The sequence below is a fragment of the Myxocyprinus asiaticus genome, chromosome 43 (genome assembly GCF_019703515.2).
Source record: "Myxocyprinus asiaticus isolate MX2 ecotype Aquarium Trade chromosome 43, UBuf_Myxa_2, whole genome shotgun sequence".
Taxonomy (NCBI): Eukaryota; Metazoa; Chordata; class Actinopteri; order Cypriniformes; family Catostomidae; genus Myxocyprinus; species Myxocyprinus asiaticus.
In genome coordinates this window covers 27,008,785-27,020,471 of record NC_059386.1, presented here as the reverse complement: position 1 = coordinate 27,020,471, position 11,687 = coordinate 27,008,785, and the positions used below count along the sequence as shown (strand labels likewise).

Genomic DNA, 11,687 nt, shown 5'->3' with positions numbered 1-11,687 from the left:
ACAGTTTAAGTCAGAAGTTTACATACACTTAGGCTGAAGTCATTAAAACTCATTTTTTAACCACTCCACAGATTTAATAATAGCAAACTATAGTTCTGGCAAGTCGTATATAGAGGACATCTACTTTGTGCATGACATGAGTAATTTTTCCAATAATTGTTTACAGACAGACTGTTTCACTTTTAATTGACTATAAACTAAGTTAACTGTGCCTTTAAGCAGCTTGGAAAATTGCAGAAAATGATGTAAAGCCTTTAGACAATTAGCCAATTAGCTTCTGATAGGAGGTGCACTGAACTGGAGGTGTACCTGTGGATGTATTTTAAGGCCTACCTTCAAACTCAGTGCCTCTTTGCTTGATATCATGGGAAAATCAAAAGAAATCAGCCAAGACCTCAGAAAACAATTGTGGACCTCCACAAGTCTGGTTCATCCTTGGGAGCAATTTCCAAATGTCTGAAGGTACCACGTTCATCTGTACAAACAATAGTACGCAAGTATGAACCCCATGGGACCATGCAGCCATCATACCGCTCAGGAAGGAGACGCATTCTGTCTCCTAGACATGAACGTAATTTGGTGCGAAAAGTGCAAATCAATCCCAGAACAACAACAAAGGACCTTGTGAAGATGCTGGAGGAAACAGGTAGACAAGTATCTATATCCACAGTAAAATGAGTCCTATATCGACATAACCTGAAAGGATGCTCAGCAAGGAAGGAGCCACTGCTCCAAAACCACCATAAAAAAGCCAGACTACAGTTTGCATGTGCACATGGGGACAAAGATCTTACCTTTTGGAGAAATGTCCTCTGGTCTGATGAAAAAAAAGGTTTGTTCATAATGACCATCGTTATGTTTGGAGAAAAAAGGGTCAGACTTGCAAGCCGAAGAACACCATCCCAACCGTGAAGCATGGGGGTGGCAGCATCATGTTGTGGGGGTGCTTTGCTGCAGGATGGACTGGTGCACTTCACAAAATAGATGGCATCATGAGGAAGGAAAATTATGCAGATATATTGAAGCAAAATCTCAAGACATCAGCCAGGAAGTTAAAGCTCGGTCGCAAATGGTCTTCCAAATGGACAATGACCCCAAGCATACTTTGAAAGTTGAGACAAAATGGCTTAAGGACAACAAAGTCAAGGTATTGGAGTGGCCATCACAAGCCCTGACCTCAATCCTGAAAAAGCGTGTGCGAGCAAGGAGACCTAAAAACGTGACTTTGTAACATCAGTTCTGTCTGGAGGAATGGGCCAAAATTCCAGCAACTTATTGTGAGAAGCTTGTGGAAGGCTACCCAAGTTAAACAATTTAAAGGCAATGCTACTAAATTCTAACAAAGTGTATGTAAACTTCTGACCCACTGGGAATGTGATGTGATAAATAAAAGCTGAAATAAATCATTCTCTCTACTATTATTCTGACATTTCACATTCTTAAAATAAAGTAGTGATCCTAACTGACCTATGACAGGGAAAGTTTTCTACAATTAAATGTCAAGAATTGTGGAAAAACTGAGTTTAAATGTATTTGGCTAATGTGTATGTAAACTTCTGACTTCAACTGTATATATATATACAGGTGCATCTCAATAAATTAGAATGTCGTGGAAAAGTTCATTTATTTCAGTAATTCAACTCAAATTGTGAAACTCGTGTATTAAATAAATTCAGCGCACACAGACTGAAGTAGTTTAAGTCTTTGGTTCTTTTAATTGTGATGATTTTGGCTCACATTTAACAAAAACCCACCAATTCACTATCTCAAAAAATTTGAATATTTTGACATGCCAATCAGCTAATCAACTCAAAACGCCTGCAAAGGTTTCCTGAGCCTTCAAAATGGTCTCTCAGTTTGGTTCACTAGGCTACACAATCATGGGGAAGACTGCTGATCTGACAGTTGTCCAGAAGACAATCATTGACACCCTTCACAAGGATGGTAAGCCACAAACATTCATTGCCAAAGAAGCTGGCTGTTCACAGAGTGCTGTATCCAAGCATGTTAACAGAAAGTTGAGTGGAAGGAAAAAGTGTGGAAGAAAAAGATGCACAACCAACCGAGAGAACCACAGCCTTATGATTGTCCAGCAAAATCGATTCAAGAATTTGGGTGAACTTCACAAGGAATGGACTGAGGCTGGGGTCAAGGCATCAAGACCCACCACACACAGATATGTCAAGGAATATGGCTACAGTTGTCGTATTCCTCTTGTTAAGCCACTCCTGAACCACAGACAGCGTCAGAGGCGTCTTACCTGGGCTAAGGAGAAGAACTGGACTGTTGCCCAGTGTTCCAAAGTCCTCTTTTCAGATGAGAGCAAGTTTTGTATTTCATTTGGAAACCAAGGTCCTAGAGTCTGGAGGAAGGGTGGAGAAGCTCATAGCCCAAGTTGCTTGAAGTCCAGTGTTAAGTTTCCACACTCTGTGATGATTTGGGGTGCAATGTCATCTGCTGGTGTTGGTCCATTGTGTTTTTTGAAAACCAAAGTCACTGCACCCGTTTACCAAGAAATTTTGGAGCACTTCATGCTTCCTTCTGCTGACCAGCTTTTTAAAGATGCTGATTTCATTTTCCAGCAGGATTTGGCACCTGCCCACACTGCCAAAAGCACCAAAAGTTGGTTAAATGACCATGGTGTTGGTGTGCTTGACTGGCCAGCAAACTCACCAGACCTGAACCCCATAGAGAATCTATGGGGTATTGTCAAGAGGAAAATGAGAAACAAGAGACCAAAAAATGCAGATGAGTTGAAGGCCACTGTCAAAGAAACCTGGGCTTCCATACCACCTCAGCAGTGCCACAAACTGATCACCTCCATGCCATGCCGAATTGAAGCAGTAATTAAAGCAAAAAGGAGCCCCTACCAAGTATTGAGCACATATACAGTAATCAACATACTTTCCAGAAGGCCAACAATTCACTAAAAATGTTTTTTTTATTGGTCTTATGATGTATTCTAATTTTTTGAGATAGTGAATTGGTGGGTTTTTGTTAAATGTGAGCCAAAATCATCACAATTAAAAGAACCAAAGACTTAAACTACTTCAGTCTGTGTGCATTGAATTTATTTAATATACGAGTTTCACAATTTGAGTTGAATTACTGAAATAAATGAACTTTTCCACGACATTCTAATTTATTGAGATGCATCTGTATATATATATATATATATATATATATATATATACACAGTTGAAGTAAGAAGTTTTGTTTAGTTGTATCTGGGCCTTCCACATGTCTTTCTGTCCTTGATAGAGCCAGTTGTCCTTTGTCTTTGAAGACTGTAGTGTGCAACTTTGTATGAAATCTTCAGTTTTTTGGCAATTTCAAGCATTGTATAGCCTTCATTCCTCAAAATAATGATTGACTGACGAGTTTCTAGAGAAAGCGGTTTCTATTTTGTCATTTTTGACCTAATATTGACTTTAAGACATGCCAGTCTATTGCATACTGTGGCAACTCAAAAACAAAGACAATGTTAAGCTTCATTTAATGAATCAAATATCTTTCAACAGATGGGCTGGCAGATGGTTTCTGTAACTGCTGATCTCCTGGGATTTTCATGCACAACAGTCTATAGAATTTACTCCGAATGGTGCCACAAACAAAAAACATCCAGTGAGGGGCAGTTCTGTGGATGGAAATGCCTTGTTGATGAGAGAGGTCAACAGAGAATGGCCAGACTGGTTTGAACTGACAAAGTCTACAGTAACTCAGATAACCCCTCTGTACATTTGTGGCGAGAAGAATAGCTATTCTGAGATGAGGGTTGGTGCTGTTTTGGCGGCACGAGGGGGACCTACACAATATCAGGCAGGTAGTTTTAATGTTGTGGCTGATCGGTGTGTGTGTGTGTGTGTGTGTGTGTGTGTGTGTGTGTGTGTGTGTGTGTGTGTGTGTGTGTGTATATATATATATATATATATATATATATATATATATATATATATATTCAGAAACATCATAACTGATTTAGCAGCAAGGTACCCTCTTTTAGGATTTCATCTTTTAATTTTTGGTGCATTTTATCAACTTCAATCTGGTGAGCATTGTCTTGAACTCTTAAAGGGATAGTTGACCCAAAAATGTAAATACTGTCATAACTTACTCACCTAATGTATCGCAAACACATATGGCATTTATTCTTTCATCCTTGGACCACAAAAGGAAATGTCAGGCAGAATTGTAGTCTCAGTCACCATTCACTTTCATTTTATGGAAAAAAGATTAATGAAATTGAATGGTGACTGGGGCTAACATTCTGCCTTTGTATTTCATTTAAATTGAGTAATCGTGACAGAATTTTAACTATCCTTTTAATGTCCTGTTTAAGTATTTGATTTGCCAAGAAAAACAATGTTAATGTAAGTTGGTACATGATTGTTAAGAATATTGAAGAGAATATTGCTTCTGAAATAAATTATATTTACACAGCTGAAAAAAAAATATTTTTCAGTAACTTTTTTTACCCGGACAAGTGAATGACCAATTTACTTGTCATGTGCTTGTCCTTTGGACAATCCTTAACATCAAGCCCTGCATTAAATAAAGTTTATGGCAAAGACATTTCATCCCTTTTGCTTTGTGACGCATTTAGTGTAATTATCACTTTGTGCGGTTCAACCACAGAGAACAAACCCTAAGAACATTTTACAACATTAATAACACAAACATTTCAAATTTGCTGGAATGAAAAAAAAAAAAAAAAAGCATTCATATAAAACATAACATGCTTTGACAAAGAGTTTAGAGCTATTTGCTGAGTTCATAAAGCTTTGGTCTTGTCCTGATCCATGTATTTGTGATAAACAGCACCAAGAGTGGTGAAGAAGTTTCCCATGAACAAAACAAGGAAAGTTGAACCACACATGAGAACCTGAGAAGAATAAAAAATATTTCAAATCACCATGGAACAAACTAACATAACCACAAAAGAAAAAAAATATTTTTTTTTACATAAACATATACATTAATTAACATACTGTATACAAAAAAATATATGTTTTTATCTAGTGAACACATAATCCACATGTAAATATTCTTAGTTATTTTGAAACACTGACCTGCCACTCTTTCCATTCTGGAAGCTGGGCCATTTGGAAGAGTGTAATTCCATTATACAGCTGGAAAAACTGGACATACAATAAAAGACCATTATTACATCCACATCATACAAACAATTTCACAATATTACATCAGAACTTTTCTGACTTTCCTCTTTTAGGTGTATGGCTATCCACCCAGCTATCCATCTATCTACCTAAAACCTTCATAATGGCCACCAGTTCTCAATCAAATTTGATTCTTCATCTGTGCCATCAGCCAAAGCCTTTAACACAATGAGACCCATACAAAAGAGCTGGTTGCCCAATATTAATGCATTTATTGCTAAATTGCACAAGGTTAACAAAACTAGCAGCAAACTTACATGGCCCAAGAAAAGGAAAGGCAGGAGAAAGGTCAGACCCCTCCACATCCAGGACTGAAACCCCTCTGATCACAAAGCACAAGTACACTACCGGTCAAAAGTTTTGAAACACTTACTCATTCTTTATTATAATTTTTTTTCTTCACATTTTAGAATAATAGTAAAATCATTAAAACTATGGAATAACATAAATGGAACTATGGGAATTATGTTGTGACTCCAAAATAAATCGAAAATAAATCAAAACTGTGTTATATTTTAGCATCTTCAAAGTAGTCACCCTTTGCCTAGAATTTTCAGAAATGTACTCTTGACATTTTCTCAACCAAATTCTTGAGGTATCACCCTGGGATGCTTTTTAAACAGTATTGAAGGAGTTCCCATCTATGTTGGGCACTTATTGGCTGCTTTTCTTAATTATTTGGTCCAAGTCATCAATTAAAAAAAAAAAATAAATAAGAATTTTTTTTTTTTTATTCGATTTTAGTTTTATAATGAATTAAATTAATCTGGTGGCACAATTATATTTTTGTCTACAAAACAAATTTCAAACATTTAAGTATACGCCTTCAGATCAAAAGATTTTTAAGATCATGAGAAACATTTCAGTCAAGTGTTTCAAAACTTTTGACCGGTAATGTATATACACATGAAAACAATGTATCAGTACTGGCTGATACATCTGAAACATAATAAGGGCAAAAGGACAAGAAAACAACAAGACTACCCACCAACTGTGAGGTCCATGTTGTGTCTTTCTCCAAGTGCTCTAAGTCTATAAAGGCAGCCACTTTGGTAGTAATACTGCAGAAACTGAACAAAATCTGAATGAAAACAATACATTACACAATAAATGAATAAAAATTGCAAATGCTTGCATATAACAGAAAGACTTCAATTCTGAGTAGTTATGATCTTACTTATATACATGGAGTAGGACAAGAACTGATTTCTAAACATCTGGTAGAGTTCACCATCAGGCCTGCGAGACAGATATAAGTTGACGTATACCAGACATTTACACATTGCTTTTAATTCTCCTTCACTTTCTCAACATGCCTTCTCTCCCCCACACTTAATTTCTGTCATTCCTTTTCCAAAGATATCTGCCAAAAGGGTTTTCTTACTTTCAAATATTTCATTTTAAACATTAATTCGAAGTACTCTCATTTAAGTAATACTTATAGAGACACACCACAATAATACTCAAATATATATTTTTGAAATACCCGCAAATTCAACGGTATAATACTGTAATAACATCCTCAAAGAGTTTAAAGGTATAGTTCACCCAAAAATGAAAATTCTCTCATCATTTACTCATCCTCCTGCAATCCCAGGTGTTTGTGACTTTCTTTCTTTCCTGAAACAGATCAATATTTAAGTCCTTTTTTTCCATAACTCTCCACTTTCACTTTCAAAATGTGAAAGAATGTAAAAGTGAAGATTTATGATTAAAAAAGGACTTAAATATTGATCTGTTTCAGGGCTGAGATATTCTTCTAAAAGTCTTAATTTGTGTTCTGCAGAAAAAAAGAAAGTCATACACATCTGGGATAGCATGAGGGTGAGTAAATGATGAGAGAATTTTCATTTTTGGGTGAAATATTCCTTTAAGAGAGACTGAGTTATTTGTACATACCAGGTCAACATTACTCCAGAGAGAAAAGTTGAGACATAGTGTTGAAACACCCACCAGCCCTTGATCCTAAAACAAAACCAAACATGTAAAAACACTGCACTGTGAATATCAGGTAAAGATTAATGATAAAAGTCAATATAATTTTCTCAGTATAGTTTGTCATGTCAATAAAATCTATAATTAAACATACAGTAGTCAAAAGTAATACAATGCAAGAATTAAATATGACATAATAATTTATTCTCACTTAGAGCCGTTATTAATGAGGATGCTCTCTCTTATCGTCAATGTGCAATAATACCACACCAGCAGGAAGTTGAAAAGCGCATCTACAACCCTGAAAAACACAAGAGGGCAAAGCGAGGTTTAGCAGATAGAAAACACAATTTCTCTATGGCAATTATTTTTTAAGCAGTGTAACATACAGCGATGCTGTTGACTTTCCTACACTTCTTTGAGGGACCAATATATTGCTATAACCAACTATATTTGCAATAAGAGTTCCATAGAAATATGAGCTCACTTAAAAGGCTAACTCAGTCCATAAACATTTTGAAATCATTCAAACAGTATCTGCGAGCTAATGTTAGTGTTCTGAGGAATAAACACCATACCTGTAGCTGACCAAAAACCGACAGGTGAATGAGAACAATAAGAGCAGTACGGTCAAGTACAGTTTGAACTTCTCATACTCATCTTTATAGGCAAACCTGTACAATGGAGAAACAGAAACAGAAAATAGGCCTTCTGATCCAGATAGAGTCACACAAATTAATGACCTATTCACATTATACAAAGGAGTCATTAAGGTGTCCATGTTACAACTTAATTAATACTTAATAAAAGAGGATTGTATTCTTATCAGGGTTGTAAGAACTTACTTGGACTGCTTGTTAAGGAGTGTAACGTTCACATTTCCAAGAACAAGACTAAGGTATATCCTGGAAGAGGAATAGGGTAAAGCATTTCATGTTAGCATAAGTATCATGTCTGTGCTGGAACAATCTGTAAAATAATAGTAGATTTTAAGACCAAACACATTATTATTCGCTTAATAATTAACTGATATTACTCACTCAATTATTATTGGAATTTTTTCATCTTTACCATTTTTAATCTACAGCATTTTGCTCTAAGCATTGTAATAGAAAAGACAGAGCTGACGTTCAAAAACCTGCTTTGAACCATAAAAACCATAAACCATAGAAGGGAGTGGCAGTAAAGAAACCAGATATCTCTTATTTGCATTACCCGTTCTTCTTTGGCAGAAAGGCCTCCATCTCAAAAAAGACATTTGCTCTTTCTCTTATGGATTCTTGGATGCCGTCTATTTTATTGACATCATCTGGATTCACTATCGATTTGCATCTAAATGAGAAAAACAGCTTGAATATAAATTGCACGTCTACAACACATATAAATGGCACATATAAATCATGACTGACTCTTCCAGGGATTTGGAGAGATCCTTTAACTTTTTCCTCTGACGTGCGATCGAAGAGGAACAGCTGTCCTGCAACTTCGAAACTTCCTCCAGCTTCTGTTTGTAGAGTCGATGTGTTTCCTGTACAAAACATATACATTTTTAAACATATTATATAGAGATATTGCATAATACAATAATACTTATTGTATAATATAATACATCTTCATACAATGAAATATTATATATGATATATATAATTGGTATACCACAAGCACCACATTAGTAACAGAAATCAGTTATTTCTAGTTAATTACTATGTGTGTGTGTGTGTGTGTGTGTGTGTGTGTGTGGTAATTAACTAGAAATAACTGCTTTCTGATTGATTGCACTACTGTGGTACTTGGCAAGGATTAAATCGCTAAGCAGCTGATGTTCCGTAAAGCTTAATCAGCTATGAATTATATATAGTGGAGAACGACATTCCGTTATGTAGATATATAAAATGCTCATAATGTATATGAAAGACGTGTTAAGTAAACATCTCAATTGTTTAGTGCCGTCTGTCGTGCTATTATGATTAGCAATGGAGAAAGACCGTTCACCTGGACCTGTTGATAGTCTTTTTCCAGATCCTGCCATTCTTGTAAACATTCGGCCAACCCGGTCGGATTAAATAACATTTCCAGAGAGTGTATTTGATGAAATGTAGTGTTCCCGGATAACTGTGTAGGGTATAACAGTTTAATCTACCGCTGAATGAGTGGCCAACTAGCTCGCTATCTTGATAGACGCCTGTCATGTGAAGGCGGCTTCACAACTCGCGTAGCCAATCAGAGACAACCAGACACCGTAACGCCCCTCCCCGTGAGCATACGTCATAGCCGCTTTGGCGTTGTTAACCCACTCATTCCCCCCACACAAATGGTGAACTGCCAAAAAAGGGCGATTAGGGGCACCAAATAAATCCTGTTGAGGTCAATAATCTCGTGTTATATCATGAATGATAAATTGTCAATACATTTATTAAAATTACAATATTCATGCACTTTGTAAAGTCTTAACCTATAAGTCTATAAGTTGCACTTTTTCTTTTTTTCTTTTTTTACCGGTGTTATTTACACCACTAGGCAAGTACATGAATCTTTAGCAGCATGTAATCCTTTACAGTTATACCAATAAATCTTTGATGGTCCTGAGAATGACTCTTGACTTTCACTTATTCATGATTCAGTTCACAATGTTTTGATCAAATTTTTTACATTTAGTAAAAAGAAAAAAAAAAAAAAAAACATTTTAAAAAAGAAAGAAAAATGTAATTATTAAACAAATTCCAATCAATAAAGAAACATACAGTATGTGTCAAAGAATGTGGGGAAACAAATGTGAATGCCGTGGATGTCTTTTGAAATACACTTTAGGATTGCTATTTTTAGTGCCATACATTATCTCAGACTACTATTTTTGTACAGTTCAAATGTTCCTGTTGCTACTATTTGACAGTTTAACACTTGTTTGCACTTTCTGCCACTGTCTGTATAAGTTTACTGTTCTCTCAGTAATTAATTAATTAATTAATTAATTACTCCCTTTTAATATTAATGTTCTGTATATATTAATTTATAAATATAAATGTATGGCAGCATTTGTGGCATAATGTTGATTACTGCAAAAATGTATTTTGACTTGCCCATCCTTTTCTTTAAAAAAAAAACAAAAACAAAACAAAAAAAAATCTGGGTTCCAGTGAGGCACTAACAAAGGAAGTGAGTGGGGCCAATCCTTAAATGTTAAAATACTCAGTGTTTCTAAAGTGTAGCCACAAGACATACACAATATGCATGTTAACATGATTTTATTGCGATAAAATCACTTACAAACCTTTTCTGTGTAAAGTTAGAGCCAATTTTACAACTCCATTGCCATGACGATGAAATGTTAACAAACCCAAAAGCGACTGAAAAATGATGATTTAAAAACTTTACAGCTCAAATAATACATGAGTTTTAACAGAAGTATTAATGTAAGTGCTTGTATAAAATTATTAGCTTCAAATTTCTGCCTTTAAACCCTCCAAAAATTGGCCCCATTGACTTCCATTGTAAGTGCCTCACTGTAACTTCGATTTTTGCTTTTTTTAAAGAAAAGGAGGTAATCAGCATTATGCCACAAATGCTGTCGATTGAGCTTAACTTGTATTGCACCTGGAACATTCCTTTAAGTTTGATTGTTGTTAGTAGTTGGGCTCTGCAATATCTGTCACTCTCTGCCCAAGAATCTAAAGTTCCCAGTCAGAGAGTTGCTGCACAAATCCTCGAATTGGTCTCATGTTGGCATTGCATTGCTGAATATGATTCCATGCCTTATGAAATATTCAGTGGTAAAAAGTTTTCACTGCATCCGACAAAGGATAGATGACAGACCTAAGGTCAGTCATTTCAAATGCAGTGTCGCACAGTGGCTGTGTGGAGCTCCAACCATCTGCAGAGGCAGAATTTCGGATTCGGATTTTTTTTTATCTTTCTCTATGTCTCAAGGGGCTGGGTGCTATGACATCGTAATTCGTGAGTGCCTTCTTCCATGCAACGAACATTGCGTGACTGTGGCAATGTTTTTGCTAAATAAAATTATTTGGTTCATTATACATCTCAGGGCAGTACCAAAGGGAATGTCCACTGTGTGGTGCTAAAAGCGAGTGAAATTATCTCCCGAACAGATGAAGTTTTTAAGGTTAATGTTCTATCAAGATATAAATCAACAAAACCTACCTCCCAACCCTAAACCTTAAACCTAAATCTAACTGACAGTGTTATAAAAAGCCAATATGACATAAAACATTTCTGAAGCAACCATGTCATTTTGTGGTGCATCTATGACACTTTTGTCTCACGTGTTGACTCGCGTGCTCTTCAGGACTCGTACCTCAGTCCTTTGTATCACATATGGGAAAACTCTATCAGTTGAGCTACCATGGAATTTGATCACACTTAAACAAGCTTGTTAATGTAGTTGGTTATGTAATGCAAATGTTAAAATGAGTCATGCGCTATAGTAAAAGTTTTTATATGTCATTAGATAGAATTGTATGAGGAACAGAGCGAAAAGTAAGTGTTTATGAACTGATAATCTGCCATTTTACTCGTGATTTGTGTGAAAGGGGTTAAAAGTCATTGTTTTAGCGCCTCTAG

The 11,687-nt window shown here is 35.9% G+C and overlaps 1 protein-coding gene across 1 annotated transcript; it reads right to left on the bottom strand.

Moving 5' to 3' along the window:
- Window positions 1-4,305: 4,305 nt before the first annotated feature.
- On the bottom strand, window positions 4,306-9,306 carry LOC127433891 (ion channel TACAN). The gene is made up of 12 exons (XM_051686203.1): window positions 9,105-9,306; window positions 8,522-8,640; window positions 8,328-8,444; window positions 7,958-8,017; window positions 7,691-7,786; window positions 7,324-7,413; window positions 7,077-7,142; window positions 6,355-6,416; window positions 6,166-6,258; window positions 5,435-5,499; window positions 5,070-5,138; window positions 4,306-4,882 (listed from the first exon to the last, which is right to left on the bottom strand). Exons 1-12 carry the CDS (start codon window positions 9,180-9,182, stop codon window positions 4,772-4,774), a joined length of 1,026 nt encoding a protein of 341 aa, XP_051542163.1. The 5' UTR covers window positions 9,183-9,306; the 3' UTR covers window positions 4,306-4,771.
- Between the last annotated feature and the right edge of the window lie 2,381 nt (window positions 9,307-11,687).